Below are 22,840 nucleotides of genomic sequence, written 5' to 3' on the forward strand. Positions count from 1 at the left end.
ATCTTAGAAGGATCCTGATAGTCAGAAAACATCCCATGCCAATAATCACCAGCTCATTAAATGTAAATGTTCCTTCTGTATATGTTTGATACCCTTTTTCAGCCTGAAGGACTAAACTTTTGGACGTAAAGACCAGTGAAATAAGTTCACATCCAGCTGAGCAAAGACTGCATAACAAACTCTTCCCTTTAAAATATCGTTTCTGGAGGCCACTTTTTTCTTTTTCTTTTTTTTTTTTTGTTAAATGTCCTCAATTCATTATTCATAGGCTAAAGACTTTTCAAGTTTTCCCCCTCTCCAGCCCCACCCTTGGTGTGAAAGTGCTGAAGGAAGGAATGACTTTACATACATTGGAAAACAGCACCATGAATTAATAATACAGTTTAACCAAGTTCGTCTAACATCACTATAATTGAGTTATAAAAATTTCATATCAGAGTTCTTGCCCAGATTCCTCTGGCTAGTTCAAGCAAAGAAGGACAGTGTGTAATACTTACTACTTCCTTAGAAGACAGGAAGCTGTAGAGTGGGAGGGTTTGGCTGGCTTTTTGACTGGCCTGAACCTCTGCAGAGGAGCTTCTCTTTGCTGTGATCTTTGAGTGGTGCCAGGAGCGCCTTTGCCGTGTTTTACGCCCTTCCTCCCGAGACCTGGCCCTGTGCCTCCAGGAGACAGGAACACCAAAATGTTATTCCTTAGGATTGCACTAGTGCCCTTTCCCAGCTCCACACCAACCCTTTGCAGGTCTGTGCCAGGACTCTGCGTATGGGAGACTGTCCTTCCACATGACTGCTCTGTGGAGTCATGAGGGAGAGGAAAGGGATGTTTTGCTTTTCTACTTTAAAAGAAAAATAATAATTTTGCATCCAGGCTTTGGACCTTAACCTCAAATTTCAGCTCCAGTGCATGATTTTATGGTGGCTCGAGGCAAGCCATGACCTTCCTGCACCATAGAATGTTCCTATGGTGACACACCTCCAAGAGAAAGCACACTCTGCTCTTGCATGAGCACCCCTCCAATTACTGATTGCATTCCTCCCCCCACTGATCCTCAGCTTTTCATAAGAAAATTCCCAGTACTTAGGAGGAGTGAAGTAGGAGAGTGGGGGTGGGCTGTTTAAGTGCTTTCAGAGAACATGAAAAATGAAATTATTATGTGTATAAATGACTTGCTATTGCAGCAATGCTGGGTCTAGCACCAGCATCCACTTAGCCGGCCCCAGGATGCATCTGTCATCCAGAGGAGAGATTTTAATCAGGTCAAAGACAATGACTACAGATTGCCATGGGCAAGTATATTTCCATTGCTAAGACCATGTTTAAGGGTTTCCTGGGACATCAGCAGTACAAAACCCTTGGGCTGGGGAAGGGACACTGGACTGGAATCAGCTGTCATGGGCTGAGCATCAGCCATGGGGATTAGAAGTGACTGTCAGATCAAAAAGCTGTAGCCACTGCTTCCTGAGGCAAAACCCTTCCATGGCTGAGACCACAAACAGCTCAGCCCCCAGCGTGGCACTGCTGCTGCCAGAATGGGAAGTGGCTGTGCACAGAGAGCCTGGGGGTCACACAGGCTGTGGCAGCCACATCCTTGAGCCCAGCGGGCAGTGCTGAGGACCCTGAGCTCGGGAGCAGTGCTGTTACCTGCTCCGGCAGCTGGGGGAGTGGGAGTCGGAGCTCTCTGAGCGAGAGTGGCAGCGCCGATGCCGATGGGATTTCCGGGTGCGCCCACGAGAGCTTTAAGAAGCAGAGAAAGAAAACCAGCATTAGGTTAGCAAGTGGGGGATGCAAGAGCCAGCAGCTGAAGGCTGAGGTCGATAATGTTCAAATCAGAAGGGAGGTATGCCTTTTAAACCAAAGAGATTGGTGTGTGAAACGTGGCACAGAACATCAAGGCATGAGAAATTCTCCATCCTTTCATTGCTGCAGTGACATCTTCCTGAGATCTCTGCTAGCATTTTACACACAAGCTATTAAAGGTTGGCTCTGTAGCATGCTGGGGGAAGATTTGTGGACAAGCATGTGGGAGTGCAGCAGCCAGCACCAAGACTTTAAAGAGCCATGTGCTTGTCTTTCATCCTGCAGCCTACCCTGTAACAGCCAGGCAACTGCCCAAGACCTTCCTGTTGCTGAGCCTTGGGGGAAGCACCATCTCTGTGTGCAACCCATCACAAAACTCAGCCCTCTCCCTAGTCCTTGTTAAAAAGCAGGTGCAGAAGGACAAGGTGCAAGTGATAGAGTTCACTCAGCAGCAGCCAGCCTTCCCCACCCTCTCCAGGTGGGAGCATTTAGCCAGTCCTGTGGGCAGTTCTCGTGGATGTTGCACAAAGTACAGCTCTCCTAAGCACAGCCTGCCTTGTGCACAGTTCCTGCTTGAGAGACAGGACCATTTCCCTGGCTTCTGAAACGTGCCCAGTCACTGCTGCTGCCTTTTCTGGCAGGGCCTGAGGACAGTCCTCAGCAAACTGTGTGCAGGGGACAGAGGGCTTGCTGCAGTTCCTTTGCACCACCAGGCTATTTCTCATGGATTACCTGGCCCTGTTACCTAAGGGCTGTAGTTGTCCATGCCAACAGCTGAAGTCCTGGGTGCAGAGAGCAGGGTGACATGGATGCCACCTTCTGTGCCCCACCCCTCCCATCTTTGTTCACCACAGCAGTTAATTTAGGTCTGGAAGCGTTTCCATCTGCTCAGGCTGGCATGGCTGTGCCAGCAGGCAAAGCTAACTGTGGGTGAGCTGGTGGGAACAGACTGACTTCATGGCCACACAACACAGGCTCTGACAGCACAAATACAACCTGCTTGGACAGCATTTAGCAACTTGCTGGTAGAAAAACTCAGCAAATAATTGCTTGAGAACAGCATCTCCCTTAAGACAAAAGGGCAACCTCCAGGGCAATTCCTTCAACTCTGCTTGGCTGTTTTCTTTGATGCCTTTCACACACAATGATTCTGTTTTTCTTAAACTTTGCATTTTGGGATCCTCCTTTCTTATTTCCATACAGCTAAAATCAGCAGCACTGAACATCTTTCACTCATATGGTGGATTTGTGTGAAAATCCCTGTGTTTGCCCTTCACCCCCTGCTCCAGTCCCTCCAATCTGTCTTCCCTTCCTGCAGAAAGGAAAGCTGGTCCTGTGTGTTTTAGATAGCCAGTTGCTTGATGCAAAGATAAGTCAAAGCAGTGTGATTATAAAAAATCCTCGTGGGATCCATCTGATCCACGCCTGGGAGCAAAAGATTTGCAGAAACTGGGAGTGGCTGAGCTCTGATTTGCCAGCAGAAAAATGAAGCTAAAATGCCTTGGGGCTGGTTTATCCCCCAAGAGCAATTCCAGCAGCTCTGGTTCCCTGAGGTCAGGGCACACCAGCAGGACATGGATCTGAGCTTTAACTGCATGGTTAGGCTGGGGAGATGCCTCCTTTTACAGATAACCTAGGGAGCCTCTCTTTTACCACTGAGGTTTCTAGGTGCAGGGCAGCCCAGCTTGGGGGGAAGCTGAGCTGAAACTGTGCCATTTAATGTGCAGAATTCTCAGTGAAAAGGAGACTGGCTTTCTGCATGCAATGGAGATGGCCTGTGAGGCAGTATCACAAGGCCCAGCAAAGCTAATCAGGGGGTCAGTGACCAAGGTTCAGCCCTGAGACTGTTACCTTGCTCTGAAAGCAGGTCAGAAGCCACAAGTTGCAGTTCCCAGAAGACAGAGAATGAAGGGAAAACCAGAAGCAGCTTACAGTCCTGAGGAACAGTTCTTCCTTCCAGTCCTGAGGAACCCCACTTCATACCATGCTCCTCGATCATGTGCCCCACAGGATTGTGCTCTGCTAACACTCCAGGGCTGAACCTCAAGTCCAGATTTTCGCAAACTCCATCCCCTCCAAGCAATCCCTTCTCTTCTCTTTGACCCCATTCAGACCCTTGGCTGTATTGTATCTCATGGGTAGGTCCTAATGCAACCTCCTAGAGCAGCAAACCAGGAGTTGCTGAGGCCCTTCCCACAAGGGTGTGCCAGCCTGCCCTTTTGGCAGGACAGTGTTCAGCCTCTCATGCTGCCCCCACCAGAAAAGCTGGAGCCTTTTCTCTGGACTGGGTGGACAAGACTCTGCACATCCGTGCAAGATACACAAAGTACACAAAGAGGTGTCACAAAAGAAAGGCAGAGGAAAGATCTCCAGCCTCTACAAGCCCTTTTCCATTCCAGCAAAACCAGAATTGCTGGTTTTAGCTTCAAAATAATAGTGAGAAATCATTAGAGTTGTGCCACATGTGTTAGCTCCAGGGGCCCCACCACATCAAGCACTTCCTAGCCCCACACTGTGCAGGCAGGGCAGAGAACTCCATGAACCACTACTTACTGTTTTTTGTGTTTTCTTTCTTCCTTTCTCTTACTTTTGGGGCTTGAAGAACTAAATAAGAAATGGCTAATTAATTCGGAGATTTCTGTTCCGATAAAAAGCTGCACAATCACACAATCAATGTTACAGCTCAGTTGCCCAAGAGCATGCAGTAAAAATGAAAGGCATTCATGGTTGTCACAGCACAGGGGGTCTGAGTGCCTGCTGACAAAACTGCTTCATGGGCTTGGCCAAAGCCCTCAAAGGGATCAGCCAACTTGGTGACTTTGCCTTTTTCCATAGAGAAAATGAGTATTTCTTGATAATGTATACACAGATACTGGAATCAGAACTCTTCCAGTCCACACCTGGGGAGTCACTGACCCCAAAACCACATGGAATGGGGGAGACCCAAGGGGATTCCACAAGGAAAAACAGAAGAAATGTCCTCTGCTCCCAATCAGTGAACATCAACCTTGAAAAGACCATTAAACTCTTATTTCTAAGGGACCACCCACACTTGCTCAACTCTTACCTGTGCCTTCTCTTCTTTGATGACAACCTGCAAGACACAAATATGTACACTGAATACAGGGTGTCACAAAATTGGAAATTTGAGTCCAAGTCAATGTGTCAGGCTCAGACTGAGCACTGAGAGAAGACCTCAGGCAGCACCTGGGCAGAATGGTCCTGCCTCTCCTTTAGGAAGCTGGTGAGGGAGCAGCTAAAAAATACTGGTTTGCAGTATTTCCCTAAAAGTAACTGAGAACATGGTCCTCAGGATAACAAGTCTTTAGAGAGATCAGATACATCCCCTGTCTCTGGTGGGTCCTTCTTCTCTGCTACTGCCTCCAGTTTTGCACTGCATGTAGAGGTGGGCCCATTCCCTGGTTTTCTGTATGAAAGACCAAATAGCAGGCAAGGGAAAAATCCTCTCTGTGTAACTCCAGAGCAGCCTCACAGCCAAACCAGCATCATGGCTCTGTCTTGCCTCCTGGAGCACCATTGGGATAACATAGGAGACACCTAAATGGCTACCAAGGGTTCAAAGCCACAGTCTCTGACCCCGGACTTCCATCAGAAGATGGCATCCACAAAAGAGCATAAGAATTCCTCCTTGGGAAGAAAGTCTTTTAGAGAAGTTCCTATATCTTTGTGTCTCCTTTTCCCTTGCTCTGTGGAGGTTCAAGCTCAACTTTTCACCCTGTTATTCACTTTTGGTAGCTTCTCTCTTTCATTCAATATATTATAAATACATGAACCTTCTTAGGGAGATGGAATCCACTGTTCTCGTCAAATATTGGTTTAACAGCTGAGAGAAAACAGTGAAATATTTGCAATTTTAAAATTTAATCATGCTCTTTGAATTAAAAATGGACTTCAGAAGGGGAAGGTGGAAACAGTCACTGGGGCTGGGAGAGGAGATTGGGATGTGGGTGTGGGGAGTTGGTCTGAGCCGTTTTCTGGTCCTGACACTCTCTGTAGGCTGGGGAGGGCTGGGGAGGAAGGGATGGGGACCAGCACAAGCCCTGAGCACTGATCCCACTGGCATTCCAGAGCATGGACACATGTGAATAGGACAGCAAGGACAGTAGGCTGAGGCTCCACAGACCTCTCAGTGATTTGGCTTGTCCACCTCTGTGCGTCCACACCCCAACAGTTCACGTTTCTCTGTTTGCACTGGGTGGACACCCCATTCCATGCCCTCCTAGCCCAGAGGGACTCAGGCTACGCCTCCTCTTGGCAGTGGTCAGAGACTCGTACCTCTCTGCCCACTGGGACCAACAGCTGCCCAGGCAGCAGTGCCTTCCACCCCTTCTCCAAACCGCCAAAAGCCATTGCATCTTCAAGGAAAAAAATACCTGGTTTTTTTTCGCTTCTTGGAGCTTTTCTTCTTCTTCTTCTTCACAGGTGAAGGGCTGTAGGAGGGAGACCTGAGAGAGGACAGAGAGGCATTAGGGACTACAGGGCTGCTCACAGCCATGCTGGCCACCCCAACACTCACCCCACTACCAGTGGCATCTCCAGGGCAGAGAGTGGCTGGGGGTCCTGGTAGGAGCAGGATGGGCCGAGGGATGGACCCAGGGATGAGCCTCAACCCAGCTCTGCTGCCCTGAGGGGAGGGCAAGAAGATGGCTGCTCCTCCCTGGGCTGTGGAACCCCCAGGCCTCATTCCTCCATCTTACACTGACCCTTTTCCCTCATACCCAGCCAAGGGCTGCCCTTCCTGTCCCTCGCACTGCCATGGCTCCCTCACACCCAGCCAAGGGCTGCCCTGCCTGCCTCTCATGCTGCCATGGCTCCCTTGTGACCCTCCTCCTTCACACCCAGCCAAGGGCTGCCCTTCCTGTCCCCTACCACCACCATGGCTCCCTCATGACCCTCTCTCCTCACATCCAGCTAAGGGCTGCCCTGTCTGACCCTCACACTGCCATGGCTCTCTCATGATCCTCTTCCCTCACATCCAGCCAATAGCTGGCCTGCGTGTCCCTCACGCCACCATGGCTCCCTCATGCCACCATGGCTCCCTCACACCCAGCCAAGGGCTGCCCTGTCTGTCCCCTCATACCGCCATGGCTCCCTCATGATCCCCCTCTCTCACACCCAGCCAAGGGCTGCCCTGTCTGTCCCCTCATACCGCCATGGCTCCCTCATGATCCCCCTCTCTCACACCCAGCCAAGGGCTGCCCTGTCTGTCCCCTCACATCGCCATGGCTCCCTCACCTCCTTCTCTTCTTGCGGCCAGATTTCTTTTTCTTCTTCTTCCCCCGAGCCGGCAGCGGCCGCTCCCCATCGCACGAAGGGCTGAGGATGGGGGACAAGACCCAATAAACATTAAAAATAATAAAAATAAACCCTGAATGGGCTCACACGGGACTCTCTGGCATCGCCACCTCAGGGACATGGGGCAGCAAGGTCAGTGTTCATGGTGGGTGTGGGTGCTGCCTCATTACCCTCTAACAAATTATTTAGTCACAGTTTAAACAAACTGTCTAATAAAGATATAACAAGACAGCTCCACCACAGCAATGCTGATTATCTAAAACATGTTTGCTGAGGTTAACGACTCCAAAACAGATTTATAGGTTTTGTTGCTCTTTGTAAATATGCTTTAAATAATTAATTGGCATTTAATTTGCATACAGTAATTATTGCAACCAGATGCATCTAACTATAATAAAGACTTGACATGTGTTAAGTAGCAATTGATTAGAAATATATATATATTTATTGAGACACTATGGTAATTGAAGGAGATATGCATCTCTTATACAGTTGTTAAACCTTGAAAATAAACCCTCCTGCAAATTAATTTCTTCTTTAAACATATGATGCTGAATCGTGTTATGTTTCAATGAAAAGCAAATACCGTGGTTAATTAATTCAGAGCATTGGGCTGAAAAAATGACAGACACTCTGTGGCTACTCATTAACTAAAGCAAATGCTTGTAAAGACAGAGGCAGCTGGTGGCATCCCTAAATCAGCCCAAATCAGCCATGTGCATCTCCAAACAGATCCGCAGGTCCCTCTGAATCCCCAAATGGATCCAGGACCAAGATTTGTGGGGGCACAGCAAGATCCCCAGGGCCTCTGAAAAATTACTGAGAGTGCTGGGTTTGTGCCTCAGTTTCCCCACTTCTCATCCTGCCCCTGGGAATAGCCAGGAGCAAGGGATGGGTGGAAGCAGCCCCACGGCTGGAGAATGCTGTGAGATCTTCACTACAAAACAGGCTAGAAATCGAGCAGTTTTCTGCAGCAAGAACAAACATTATTGCTAATGAAAGTACTAATGCAGAGCAAACGACACTTTGGGGGGGACACTCAGACTCCACCACCCCCCAACACTTGATCATCCAGGGCTTGAATTACCACTGAAATTACATGTCATAAAAACTCAATTGCTTAGTGCTTTTAATACACTTTGGGAAAAAAAAATAAAAGCTCTACAAAATGAAACTGCAGGCTAATGCTTCAGTTGTGAGCTGTGAATAATGAGTGCTTCTGGTGCAGTAAATTCAGTGTGCAAGCACGGCATGGCCCCATGGAGCACCCACATCCTCCTCCTCACTGCTCCTCCCGAGGATTTCACGGATCAGCAGCAGGATGTGGCACACCTTGGTGGCCCTTCCACCTCAATGCAGACAGAAATCTGCATTTTCCAGGATGTCTCATTGTCACTGAGCTCGGACACCTGCCCAGAGACACCCAGGGACACGGCTGGGCACTGCCACAGCCACAGGAGCAACATCTGGCCATGCAGCCCCAGGCGCTTTCTGCAGAGCCCTTCTCCCTCTCCCCACATAAAGTCTTTTGTCTTTGATGTGGCAGCTTTCTCCCGTGCACTGATCTGACTTCAATTGTTCCTCCGTGATAATAATCAAAGTCTAATTAAAAGTGTGCTTTATATTATTGTTCTGGTTGGCCTGAAATCTGAAGATATGAAATGTGCTTTCCTGCTCTTTCTTTCCAGCATCTTTAACTGAGCAGAGAGGCTTTAATCCCAGAGACGGTTGAGCAGGCAGGGCTCTGAGACCCCAGCTGCTTCATTTACAACGTTTCATTCATTTTTCTCCTCTCAAGTGGTCAGGTACTAACGACAAGCTGATAACGAGGCTGTGTCCTAATGAAGGCAGTGCTGCTGCGCTGATCTAGCATGGGGAGAGGGGAATTGCTCAGGGTGATTCCCAGCAGACCTGGCAGGCAGAGGAGTGCTGGCAGGCCTTGGAAGACTCTGAAGGAGGCTGTAGGAGCACGCCTTGGAGTAGAAACAAACTGCATGTTTGTCCCTGCAAACTCACACAGGGATTTCATGCGATTGCACACATTTTCTGTGCACACACACAGAGCCACTGAAGCCACTCCCAGCTCTCACAGACCCCAGAGGGGCTGAGAAAACATCCAGAGACACCTCCCCTTCCACCCCCATGTGTCCCAGGGTGGCCCTGCTGATGGCCCTGGCTCGTACCTGCATGATCTGTGGTGGCCATGGTCCTGTCTGTCCCTCCCCTGCCACCCCCCATGTCCCAGGGTGGCCCTGCTGACAGCCCTGGCTTGTACCTGTCGTGGCTATGATCCCCTCTGTCCCTCCCCTGCCACCCCCCATGTCCCAGGGTGACCCCGCTGATGGCCCTGGCTCATACCTGCGTGACCTGCGGTGGCCATGGTCCCGTCTGTCCCTCCCCTTGGCACAGCCATTGGTGCTGGCAGGCTCCCTGACCACGCAGCTGCTCAGCTTCTCGGGCCGTCTGTCCTCCGCAGGGTACGGCAGGCAGCTGAGCGTCCCACTGCCGAGGCAAGAGGTGACAAAGAGCCATCAGGAGCTGTGCCCTCAGCTGGCGCCATTCCCCATGTCCTGGGGAATCTCCTTTTGCAGGCAGGAGCTGTGCAGCTGGGAAGGAGAGCTGCGGGTTGCTCTCAGTGCTCCCACAGGGCTCTGGAATGCCCCGTTCCCAAGCCAAGCTGCACCCCAGCCCAGGCATGCTGTGCTCATTCTCCAGGCAGAGATGCCATGAGCATCGTGCAGCTGGACAGCACAGGGCCAGATCCAATCCAATGGGAACAAAAACCACAAGCCAGTCAGGACATCTTTGTCTTCACTGTGGAGTTTAGATCACCAGCTCTGCAGAGACAGCACAGATTTTGCACTCCGATAGGAAAAAAAATCCAAAATCCTTTCCCATTTCAAATGTGGTTTTCTCAACCTGCTAATGCCTCCAAAACACCTTGCATCTCATCCTCAACTGGTAGCAAACTTCCTACAAATAAAGTGCTGGGCTTGTGAACACACCTGGTCCTGCTGACAGCTCCACCTTGAGAACCTGGGACAGCCCAGCAGAGTTAAGGGGAACCACCTGGGCCAGGTCAGTGCCTGCAAGAGCCCTGGGAGCTGGCAAGGAGCAGAGCAAAGGCACGGAAAGCCTGGAGAGAGTGGTTTCTAAGAAACATTGGGGTTTGTGCAAGCTGAAATGGAAAAAAGAAGCTGCTGAATGGAGAAAACAAACCCAAACAAGTCTGCGTGCAGACACTCAGGAGGAAACTAAATAGGTTTCTAGGCCCCGCAGATATTTATTTCAAAGAACGAAAAGATTAATGAAAAGCCATAAACCATCCCCAGCAGGGGTGCTGAAAACACTGGGGTTTAGTGTCATCCAGAGCATTATGGAAGAGATAAAGCAAATGTGGGCATGTCCAGGCCCAGCCAGGCTGTGGGGTGATACCCAGGGGAGGCTGGGTTCAGCTGGCACTAAAAGTGTCCCCATTTCTTCCCATTACCACTTTAAAGCCAATCCCAGGACTGGGTGTGGGTGCCACTTTAGGGTCAGCTCTGCAAAGTCCCGTGCCTGTGTCTGTCACCAGGCCTGCCTCCTCTCCTTGGACAGCAGCACTCTGGAGCCCTCAGGCCATGTGGATCCCAGCAGAGCAGGGGGAGGCTGCTGGGATGTCCCCCTGCCAGCCCTGCAGCCACACTGAAAGAAGCTTTGGCTGCAGGACCACCACAGCCATCACACAGGGCTGTGGAGACAGAAACGAGGGCCAGGAGTGTGCTGGCAGGAGGGTGGTTAAAGAGCAATGGCACGTAAAAAAAGCCCCAGTTAGGCATGGCCAGATCCTTGCATGCCCCAGGGAACATCCTGCTGCCTGCCTCAGCCATGAATAACACTCCTTGGGGTTGGAATTGGCACAGGAGCGCCTGCAGAAGGGTCACCCCTCTCTTCCCACCTGTTTTTTGTCTCTCTACAAGCATCCACTTTCTCTAACAGCCAGCTCCTCCTTGAAGCTCATTTTGTAATGCCTTAACATTCAAGGATATGCACAGCCAAATAAAAGGGACAGGGATCAGTGGGGGGAAGCTGGGTGAAATGTTTCTGTTTCATGCAGGAGGTGAATAATCCCTCTTGCTTTAAAAAGTCTGTAATAAACCCCCCAGTCGCTTCCCAACGTCTCCATTATTTTTAACCATCCAGGAAGCTACATGGTTAATCATTTTCTGTGTACCAGCTAATTGGCTTGAGGCCTTTCCAAACCCCTTTTAAGAACAGCCTTCTGAGGCTCAATCATTAGGATCCATTAAAAACGTCCCCAAATTAATGACCTGTGCAAAGCCTGAGCTGGATGCACTCCAGCAGCAGAGGCAGGGGGATCCTCCCCAGGCTGGCAGCAGGCTGGAACACCACTGCCAGGACCCGGGCACAGCAGGTGACATCCTTGTCACCCAGCCTCTAATGGGATTTCCAGGTCCTGGGGTCAAAACATATTGGCCTCAAGGCAATCGAGGACTCCTGTCCTGCAACGTGCCAGGAGCCATTTCTTCTGGGCTTGGAAGTAATTATTGATGGAAATAATTATTTTCCAATTCCATCAAAGGCTGGCTTCCATTCAACCAAATGTTCTCCTCTGATGGATGCTGAGAGTCACTAATGCTTTAAACTGGCTGGTAATCCCCTGGCGTGGAGCTCCATAGACATTGATTGAAAATATATATATATTTTAAAAAAAAACAACATTTTCTTTTCTTATTGTCTTTCGTGTCTTTCATGACTGATATAAAAGTGATGCAGTTTGGTGTGAATGATCTCTGTGGCCTCAAAGGAGGGATTATCACACCCTCCCTGCTGTTTGTGCCTGCAGCAGAAAAGAAGAAGCCTCTGTGGGTGTTTTTGCTGGAGCTGGCCCAGGGAGAGCAGCGGGGATGCTCGGCAGGATGCTGCTGGGAGCACGGGACTCACTCAGCCCAGGGGCTGTGCCAGGGGAGGCAGGAGGGTGCCCTGCTGGGGGGCAGCATGCCCCAGCACTCCTGGTGAGGCACACAGCCTCTCTCCCCACTGTTTGGTTGCATGTTTGTCCCTAAGGATGCATCAGTCCTGGCCACGGGCAGGCAGACCAGGACAAGGCAGCTGCCCACCCATCCCACCTGCCCTCCAAGCTTCTCCATTTCCATTTGGCAATTTGATCACTTGCACTTGTTTTTCTCTTCCCTTTCTTTCTCCTGTGCAGAAACTCAGCCTGTCCATCAGACCTGTGCAGAAACAACACAGCTGCTCCTGATGGGAGATGCCCACAGCAGGGCACGTGTGGGCTGCCTGCCCCCCACTCAGTGCAGAACATGCCCTGTGCAACCACCCACCATAGCTGGCTCATCCTGTCCCTCCCCATCCAGCATTCTCTGGTCCAGGTGGGGTTTTTGGGCTCATGGCAAATTTTGCCAATGCTGCAGTGGCTGGAAGAGAAGCAGCAGGCACACAGTGCCCTCAGCACAAGCCTCTCCCAGCCCAGCTTGCCCACCTCCACACTGTGGTGTCAGATTTGGGCTCTCACATGTATTTCCTCTCTGTGTTGGCAGCAGAGGGTCATGATCTATTGCCTACCCCAATACAAGTGATGCAGGAAAGGTCACTGCTGGGAAGGAACCCAAACATCCCTTATTTGGAGGTGGATGAAACCACCATAGACCACTGTGGCCACATGGAGGAGAAGGGATGGGCGGCTCTTTGCTGCTGGCAGTGCCCTGAGGCCAGCTCACTCTGCCTCCTTTGCCTGGGGAGGGGATGTCACACCCAGTGTGTGGGGATGCCATGGAGAGCAGCTAATGCCTGCCCTTGCCCACGGACAGATCCTGGCACTGCCCACAGAGGACAGGACAAAGGCACAAAGCATTTGCTGCCTCAGGGAGCAAACTCCCAAACCATGCCCATCCCTCCATCCTGGGCTGCCATGCTGCCTGCCACAGCCAAATGCCATCTCATCAGGCCATGGCATGTGGCGCTTGGTGACGCAGGCTGCTCGGGGAGCTGAGCCCAGTGACACCCATGCCCCCCAGCCCGCAGTGACAGCACTCAGGGGGCTTTGCTGTGCCCTTGACATTCCCTGGGTGCTGCCATCCCCTGCCCACAGGCTCCCGTGTCCCAGCCCAGCTCCCCTGGCCCTGCAGCTGCCTCCTGCCACAAACCTTCCATCAATCAGCCTTTCCCTCCAGTAACTCATCTCAAGAGGAGACAAAAGCAGGAAAATTGTCTCCCTGTGACCTTTCAGCTGCCAGACTGTGGCACCAGACCATCTCCCCACTCAGTTGTGTTGTCCCTCACCCCCACAGGATGGACCCCAGCAGTTCCAGCTGTCAGTGGCCTTGTGCAGTCCTTGTGTCCTTCCCAGCTGCCCTGCAAGCAGCAGTGTAAGCAAACTGGGGCTGGACTATGCTAACCAAGCAGTTTTTGGGGATTTTTTTATCCTTTATTTTCCTTTGCACATGCAGCTAGGTTGGGTGCTGGATGCAGAAGCACTTCAGAGACCCTGGACACTGAGTGCACTTGGCAGACCTGCACTGGCAGCACTTCCAAGGTCACAGGATTTGGGATAGCCAATACAGAAACTTTGCTACATTCCCTGCTTCAGCCCTAGCTGCCTTCATGTTCTTATCATCTCTACACCCCTCAGTGAAAAGGCAGGAGCAGCTTCAGCCAACCAAACCCCCCAAATAAAAAAGGCTAAAACATCTCCAATGAGCCTAAAAGCTGTGAATGTTTCACTGGTATTGAATGATGAAGGATGGACACCTTGCCTGGAACTGGGAATATCAGGATATGGCATCCTGAGGGGAGGCTGGAGAAACTCCTGTGCCTGCAGCTGCTTGCACCAGGGAGGTTCTTGCCAATTCTCCTGAGTTACATGCAAAAAGTGCATGGACAGGTGACGGAATATCCCATCTTTCCTCTCCTTTCCTCACCTGGAGGTTTTGGCTGTGCAAGAGCGGGCAGTGGTGGGTCAGGATCCCTGCTCTCCCACATCCCTGCACTCTCTGCCACAGCCACACCATGTGTTCTTCTGCCCTGGGCTCTAGTGAGGGTGATCTGAGCAGCTCAAAGTGTTTCTAAAATCCACCCTTTGGGCTGAGAAGCTTTTTGGCACCGGCAGAATGAGCCTGTGATTTTCTCTCTTGCTCTCTGGCTTTGCTTATCTGATTGAAAAAGAAAATGCTCAGACCATTCCCTTGTCCTCCCAGAGGGAGGGGACAGAAAAGACTGTCATAAAGACATTTCCCAGCAAAAACTCCAGCAGATGTGTTTATGTAAAGCCCTTTGAAATAAGCACTAAAAATACCTCTTCAAAATTAGGAGATGGGGAATATCGTGAGTGCTTCCCACAAGCACTCACACACACACACACAAACACCCGAGGCAGGTTCTTTGCCCACCTCATTCAACCCATTATTATTAGTGCAGCAGGAGCCCTGCAGTTTGTTATTGAAAATTATAATAGCAAATCACCAAGATATTTTCCTTGATTACACAGACTCCAAGCCAGTTCAATTTTAATCTTCTCCCTGCTATTTTTTTCCCGTGTATCAGCAGAGGCACCAGCTGCAGAAAGACACGTGGGTTTCTTGAGGCAGTTCAAACGCACAAGAGAAACACAATTCTGTACTATACATTTTTCATAAGATTTTTGCCAGTTGTGACTCTCCTCCCCCTCCTGCTCCTGGGAACCCTGTGTCCTGGCACAAGCCTGGATGCGGCTCCTTTTCCTTCTCGCACTCCAGAAAGGTTTAACGACCGCTCTCGGCACATCCCGGGCCAAAAAAGCAGCTTGGCTCTTTCTTTTCCAGCAGTTGATTTACTATGCATGGCTGGATCAGAACAGAGGAGCTTCCCCGCTGGAGGAGGCCCCGCTGGCGGCGCAGGATCAGTGCCAGATGCTCCGGGGATGCTGAGAGGGGGCAGCCCGCGGGGAGGGCTCTGTGCCGGGCACCACCTGCCAGCGGCCCCCGGGGATGGACAGTCCCTGCACAGGGAAAGCTCCACGGGGAAAGCCAGGCCTCTGGGAATCGCCTCCTTAGGCATTCTCGGTGAGCACAGCCTCTCCCTGCTCCCCACGGCTCGGTCTCCTCCTCCCCAAGGAGCCCCATCTCTGTCCCCCTTCCTTGCAGCGCTCCGTGTCCCTTTCCCTCGCTTCCAGCGACCCAGGATGGCTCTGCTGACTGCCTGCCAGAGATAACAGCGAGGAACCTGAGGAATATGGCACATGGTCACATTGTTTCTAAAGAAAACCTGGCCTGCTGCCCCATCTCGAAGGGTTCCTGCGGCATCCTGTGCCTCCCACGCTGCCGGCTCGGCTCGGGGTCCCTGCGGAGCTTCCTGCCCGTCTGCACCTGCACACTGCCCGGCTCTCGGGGGGACAATCCTGTGCCTTTCCTGTCCTCAGAGCTCCTCCTTACACAAACACCCTGCGGGCTCCCATGCCTGTACAGCAGCCAGTTTTCTCCTCCATCAGGAAACACGACAAGAGCTTTGGTTGTTCCAGGTGCCCACAAATGCACATGGAAGTGCTTATGTGCTGCCCCATGGCACAGCGATCTGGCACATCCCTGATCCATGGCATAACCCTAATCCATGTTTTGGGGGACACTAGGCTCCTGGGTGACCCAGAGGTCTGGGGCTGAGAGATTATGCTAAACCACACCGTAACCCCACAGCCACTCTCCTCCCGGCACTCCCGGCTCCTCTCCTTGCCATCACCCCCAGGCAGCCTGCAGCAGAGGTGAGCTGACAGCCAGGCATGGGGGCAACCTGGAACAGCCCTTGCAGAGCTTGGGATAAGGAAAAGTCTGGACCTGAGCTTGTTTCCCTTGAAACATTTGCCCACAAGCAGCACAGGGCAAAACCAAGCTGGGCAAAGGTCAGGACCAAGGGGCTGGGAGGGAGCCCAGAGGCTGTGCTTGGGCATTTCTCAACACAGCTCGGGGAGCCAGAAGCTGAGGATGATGCTTAATGCTTTAGGAAGGGTTTAACAAAAAAAAAAAAAAAAAAAAAAAAAAAGAACACATGGATGTCCTAGAAAATAAGGGCTTTGGCACTCCCTGCAATATGGTCAGGCTGGAGAGCACCTTCACACCCAAGGGACTGCACAGTGCCAGCCTCTGCTCCCGGGACCATCAGATGTGCCTGCATTGTCCAGACCCTGTGCTACTTGGCATGGCAAACAGCAGTGAAATAGTGAATTTGCCAATAACAACTCGTTAAATTTTAATCAAATAGGGAATGGTAAGCACACAGTTACACACAGCTCCTGGGAGCACTGAGATCACTTTAAAAATAAATTAGTAATTAGGCACTTAGAAAGCAGCAAGGAGGTGGCTGGAGAAGATCCACTTGGAGCAGCAATGCTTTCTTTGCCACTCACATAAAGTTTTTCCTCCTCTCCCTTAATCTTCTGTTGAATTGTCACTGGAAAAGGGGAGAACACACTGGAGGTCCCAACACTCAGGTAACTCCAAGAACAAAACCTGTTCATGCAGCTGCCACATGCCTGGAGAGCTGTCCTGGAAATGCCTGGCTGAGCCTCTCTACTGCCCCATCCATCCACCCAGGCTGGGGACAGGGACACCCAGGTCACCTCATGCTGTTCATAAACCCTGAGCCACCCCATGTGCCACAACACAGGCATGGTGCTCCCTAGGGAGCAGCGATTCCCAAGGGCTCAGCTTGAAATGACTCCAACATTAAAAATTGCTCAAATCCCCCAGGACAGACTCAGGAGTGCAGCCAAATGGGTGTCCCCAACTTGGGTGCCAAATGGGTGTCCCCAGCCAGGGCATCACCTGGGCAGGGTCTGGTGAGGAAGGGTTCCTTGGCCATCCCTATCTTTGGGACTTGTCTCCTGAACATGCAGCCCCCTGTGATGTACAGGGCTGCACTGCCACGGCCACCCTGGGGCCAGGAGGGCTCCGTGACACCGTGAGGTGCAGATGTCCCCACCCAGAGAGGCGTGGGCAGAAATTAGCTCCCGTGGAAAGGAATTAACAAACACATTTCTGCTGCTGAGCAATGAGCCTATACGATCCCAGCCCAGCAGGGGATGTGGAAAGTGGACTCTAAACTCCCAGTCTCATTTACTCACAGGGGTTTTTAATGGCCAAAAAGGGCCTTTTCCTCCCTGTGTGTGCAGGGACAGCTGAGCTGGAAAGCTCCTGAACTGCAGCTTCATGGGTGGGAGTGTTTGGTTTGACTCCAATTCTCTTTCCCTGTAACACCCCCTGGTCCTGTGGGAAACACCCCAGTGGTCAGGCTGCCTGCCCAGGAGGGACTGGTGAGGAGGTTTTGAATAAAGGAGAGTTTCTGGAAGGGAAGACAAGTCCTTTTCTCCTCTCACTGTGCTCCAGGATGGAAAAGGGTGGTATAGCTGTGCCATCCCTGCCACACACAGGGCTATGAGGTGCTCAGTGCTGTGTGGGAGTCAGAGCCAGAAAGAAACCTCCTGTCTCCTCTCAGGTCCCCAACCATCCACACCACCCTGCAACTCTGGCCACTGTTTTAAGTCATCCCAAAAAAGAAAAAAGAGGATATTTGTCCACTTGCTGCTTCCTAGGGGGATGATTTGGAAGAGGCAGGTGAATCCCTGTGGCAGACCCTGCCAGGACAGGCTTCAGAGAATCATTTCAGTTTCCATCCCATCCATCTTTAATTGGGTGTAATAATAATTTTATTGCTCGCTGGGATTTGTGAGGCTGAACTAATATTTGTAAAATGCTTTGCTATCCTCAGCTGAAAGGCAATCTAGAGTGGCAAAGCCCTGGTGTTATTCACATTTGGATAATCCAGAATTATTCATAAACAAAATCAAGATTATGCAAATATATTCATTAGTTCTCAGAATACCTCCAGGAAAATAGGGGAATTAGTTTTGTTAACAATTATGTATTATGTAAGTGTGTGTCTAAGCACGCACAGCCCCGGTGCTGGGGCACGTTCACCTGGGACTCATCCTGGGATCCCAGAGGGCTGGAGAACAAAGGTTTGGCCTGCACAAAGCCACCACCTCAATTTTGGGATATCCTGATGCAAATCACAGCACAAAGCACAGAGCCCTGTGCCCTGCCCCACTGACACCCCCAGTGTCCCCTCTGTGCCCCCACGTGTGAGCACCATCACCTTACCCCCAAACCAGCCTCCCCTACCCAAATGAGGCCTTCCACAGTACATGCAGGGCCAAGGGCTGTGGATTTGGGATCTGGGGCATCCCCCTCACCCAGGGCCTGCCCTTTGTGCCCTGACACGATGCCAGCTTGTGCCCAGCCTGGCTTTCCACAGCGTGTCACCGTCTGTTTGGGATGTGCTGGGAAATGGGAGATAAAGGTGCAGTGAAAATACTGCATGGTTTAATTAATGCCACATGCCTTTCACTCTATAGGTTGTGTGCATGGTTAATTATTTTTATAAAGAAAATAATTAGTCCCAATCAAGGCAGAAGCTCTCCAGAATTACAGCTCATTAACCACTCTCACATTTTTCTGTTCTATAAAAAGTCATGTGGTGCTGATGAAGATTATAGACCCTTGGAATCAGCATTAAATACGAATTCAGACAGTGTTACCATCCTATTACCATCAACTGCATCGACTTGGCTTCGGTAATTGCAGCTGGAGATGAAGGGCAGGGATTTCTGCTCCACACAATCTCTGCAAACAAGCACCCTGCCCATCAGTTTGCTGCAAACAATGTGACCCAAGCCCTGCCTTGGCTGAATGCGGCCCTGAGGAGATGCCAGCCCCCAAGGAGAGAGGGAAAAGCTTTGGTGAAGATGAGGAGTGCTCAGGGTGGGTTCAGCTCCCATTTGCAGTGGGGCTGCTCCTGCACACAGCAGGAATCACCCTGAACCTGCCCTTTGGCAAAGCCACCAGCCCAGTGGGTGCAAAGGCCAGAAAATGCAGAGGGGACAAGGAGCAACCTTGAGGCAGTGGGAATATCCTCATGGGACATGGGGAAAATAGGGCATGGGGGGATGCTCCTGCCAGGGATGGGGGAGCATCTGCAAGCATCTCCCTCTGGGCTGTGCTAGTCCAGGCACGGGTCCAGTTCTATTGAACGTGGCACAGGCCTCGCTCAAAGCCTAATTGAAAGAAATCACAGCACATTAAAGGGAGTTCAGGTCAAATCAATACCAAAGTGCTGGGGAGGGTGAGCAGGGGGAGCAGGGCAGTGCCAGCTCTGCAGGGAGGGCACAGGCTGTGTCCAGGGGCTCCATTGCCTGCTCTTCCACCATGGGCAGGCAAGGTGAGACCCCTGTCCTCTGCTCTGTGCAGGACAAACCCGGCAGCAACACAGGCTGAGGGCTGGCTGTGGCAGCCAGCAGTGGGGAGGGAGCCACAGGTCCCTAGGATCCTGCTTTTTAGTTTCCATTAATCAGGGATGGATGTGCCCTGGGTGGCATTCACAGCCCAGAGAGCAGGCAGCCAGCACTTTGGACCACTGCAAAATTAACCCACTCATCCCCATGGCACAGCTCCTGTGCCCAGAGCCCTTGGGGGGACGGGGAAATTGGGGCTCTGGGTGGAAAAAAAGCACTTGTGGTGAACTCCTGAGGCAATGGGGGAGCAGCTACTGCCACAAGGCAGCACAGAGCAGGAGCTAAACCTTCCACTGGCACGTGCTGCCAGCGTTGTGCCTCTGGCTCTGGCCCTGCAGCTGCAGAGATGCTCCACACTCACAGGGAGGGCAGGGATAGAGACAGGGACCCTGGAATCACCAAAACATTCAAAACCCTCCAAAAGGTAAAGGTGAGGGATAACCATGGAGGCTGCCCCACACACAGGGAAGGGCAGGTGACACATGACAAGTTTTGTTGCTTTGGGGTCTTATTGTCTGTAAGTTGCCAGTCTTGGAATTTTCTGGAGAATAAAAACCCCATCCCTTCAAAGAAGTGCTGAAGCCAGTTGTCTTGCTTGTCCCCATCATAACAATCCTGACCAGGCTCTGACCAGAGCAGGGGGGTTTGAAGAGGGCAAATGCTTTAAGGTAAATAAGTTCTCTGAGTTAAAGCACCAGCCTCAGGAGTAGATCTGCCCAAATCCCAAACTGCCTCTCACACCCTCTGGGCCCCAGCCATCCATCCATGTCCATGCCTTGGCAGAGCAGGATTCCTCTGCTGGCTGCAGCTGATGGAGCAGTGGAGAATGACTTCTGTTATATTTACATGCTCTTACAGATTGGTGTTACACTTGCCCAGCTTTGGTGGGCAGGGGATTGTAGGGCAGCTCCAGCTGACCCACAGATTAATGCAGCAGGAGCTCTTTAACTGTGAAATCTCTCTTAATGCAAAAATATTTCTCTTGCTGGGCAGTAGCTAATTCTTCATCCTGATGGTAATGTAGCTCAAATCCCAGCCTCCTGCCCCACTCTTTTCCTGTCACCCTCCAACACACGTGGGCACAGAGATAAATCCAATACAACCAGCCCATTGCCAAAGTGCCACCAAGTTCCTGCTGGAATTTGATGTCTGTCTGTGGCAGTGCAAAGGCACAGAGGTTGTGATGCCTGAAATGTGCTGGTGTTTGACGCGGGCTGATGGGTTTCATTTTGTCATTGTTGCCTGTGGGTCTCAGAGCATTTCAGCCACCCTGTGGGCTGTGAGATGGGCACCTGGAACCCAGCAGCAGAAAGCCCCCACAGCCCATTCCAGCAAGTGACAGAGAGAAGAGCAGCCCCACAGGCAGCAGGACCCTGCCCACACTGTCCCCTCTGCCCAGCCAGGGGTGAACAAGGAGATGCCCCAGCTGGGGCTGGGCAGCAGCTGCTTCTTCTCCCACTAATGACAATTCATAAATTAAACACACAGAGCTTAACGGGTCATCAGTGGAGCCCCAGCCTCGCTGCCTCCAGACCAGAGACTCATTTCAGCCCGCCTCAAACACCAGCACAGTTTTTAATAGAGTTTATTTTGCCACTTGCATTATTTTTTGTCAGCCCTTCCTGCAGTCCCTGCTGCGTTGGCAGGGAGCGCGTTCCCGCCGCGTGCAAAAGAAACGGCTATTTTTAAACTGCCCGTGTTTGTCAGCGCTTCCAGCTCGAGTGCCTGCTGGAGAAGCCAGTTCTGCAGCACCCGGTGTCCCACTGAGGGTCGAGTGCCCTTTGCCAGGAGATGGTGGCACAGACGTGGGCACTGTGCCCGGCCATGCTGCCGGGGGTGATGGCCCAGCCCGCGTATCCCTGGCACACACCAAAGCCTGTTGGGGATGCTGTGCTGCTGGGACCCACCGCTGCCACCAGATTTCAGGCATCACAACCTCTGTGCCTCTGCAGACACCTCTGAAATCATCAAGCAAGGCTGCAAACACAAGCTGGCTCCATTTCTCCCTGCCCTTTGCTGGGAATGCCAATCCAGGCATCAAACCCTGGCCTGTTTTCCAGGTGATGGCACCACCAGGGATTTGGGCCCAAGGGAGTGAGAGCTGTGTGTGGGTCACAGGAAAGAGCTGTGGGTCACAGACCCAGTCCCGGAGAGCCTCTGAGGGCTCATGCCAGAGCAGGGGCTGTGGCAAAAGCCCTGGCACCCTCTGCACTGAAACACTGGTGGGATTTTCTGGCCCGGGCCAGGCTTTGCAGTGATGAAGAGGTTTCAGTGCCCACAGGTAGAAAATGAAAAAATAAATGAAAAAAAAAAAAAGGAGAGAAAAGGAGAGGGTGGTCATGCATGAAATTATTTCACTTCAGTGATGTGGGGGTGCATTTGATAAGTCCAGCTTATAGAGAAATGGAGGTGTGGAAAGGTACAGCCACCAGCCATGGAGATGTGGGAAGGGGTACAAATGCCAGGGAAATCTCCCAAGCCCAGGGAGCCTGGTGAGAGAAGGGATGCCTGATCACACAGAAACTCTTTCTGGGGTCAAGCTGCAGCAGCACAGGCTGTCCCAGATGATGGGGACAGGATGGTGACAGCAAGGAGACACGAGCAGCCACAGGACCTGGCGCTGGGCAGAAGCTCCTTAGCAATCCCTGTCATCAAGGTCATCACTGCTATTTATTATTTAGGGCCTCACAGCCCTAAATATTCATTAGCAGGACTTGGTGGGAGGGGTGTGAACACGTGCATGGGGTTCAAGTATCCTGCTCTCCTGCCTCTCCAGGGATGGGATAAAAGCAGGGATGGGGACTGGCTGGAGATGGTGCTGCTACCTGAGCCAGGCAAGGATGAACCCCAGCCCTGCAAGACCCTAAACTGTCATACTTCACCCTGGCCTGGTTCTCCACACTCCATGAAACAGCCTCACATGAGTGCTGGGATGCTGCTGAGGCGGGGAGGGACCCCATGGTCAGCACAGACCCCACCAGTGCCCCCCTCACAGCATCTGCAGACAGGGAGCTGCCTGGCAGCCAGGCCAGTGTCTCCAGCGGGTTTGATCAAGGGTGAAATCAAATATTTCTACAAAACCATCCTCCAGCCAGCCAGTGGAATTGTCCTCCCTTTTGCTGCCTTCCACCTGATTTCATCCCTCATCTAAAGAGATTGGATACGGTGCTTCCCTGGCACAGCAGGGACACCGCAGGGTCGCTTTTGGCCAGAGGTGGGGCAGCAGCAAATCCTGGATTTAGGGAGACCCTCATCCTGTGTTTCCTCAGCAGCTGCTGTGGCCCCTCACTCAGCAGCTGGGCCAGGTTGTGCCGTGTTCTTACTGGTGAGTGTGGGAGCAGGAGCCATGGTTTGGGCCCCAAGCAAAGCCCAGCAAAGCTCTCAAGTGGACT

At 51.7% G+C, this 22,840-nt stretch overlaps 1 protein-coding gene across 1 annotated transcript in view; it reads right to left on the reverse strand.

Annotated features, from left to right (window-relative positions):
* Window positions 1–22,840, reverse strand: part of SRRM4 (serine/arginine repetitive matrix 4) — a 39,750-nt gene that overhangs the window by 12,132 nt on the left and 4,778 nt on the right. Inside the window, exons 2-8 of the mRNA XM_058816894.1 lie at window positions 9,473–9,616; window positions 7,055–7,135; window positions 6,193–6,264; window positions 4,866–4,892; window positions 4,352–4,402; window positions 1,643–1,735; window positions 498–660 (exon numbers count right to left, since the gene is read on the reverse strand). Of these exons, the coding sequence (XP_058672877.1) occupies window positions 498–660; window positions 1,643–1,735; window positions 4,352–4,402; window positions 4,866–4,892; window positions 6,193–6,264; window positions 7,055–7,135; window positions 9,473–9,616 (631 nt within the window). The remainder of the gene's footprint in view (window positions 1–497; window positions 661–1,642; window positions 1,736–4,351; window positions 4,403–4,865; window positions 4,893–6,192; window positions 6,265–7,054; window positions 7,136–9,472; window positions 9,617–22,840) is intronic.

This window comes from Ammospiza caudacuta, chromosome 18, assembly GCF_027887145.1.
Source record: "Ammospiza caudacuta isolate bAmmCau1 chromosome 18, bAmmCau1.pri, whole genome shotgun sequence".
Lineage (NCBI taxonomy): Eukaryota > Metazoa > Chordata > Aves > Passeriformes > Passerellidae > Ammospiza > Ammospiza caudacuta.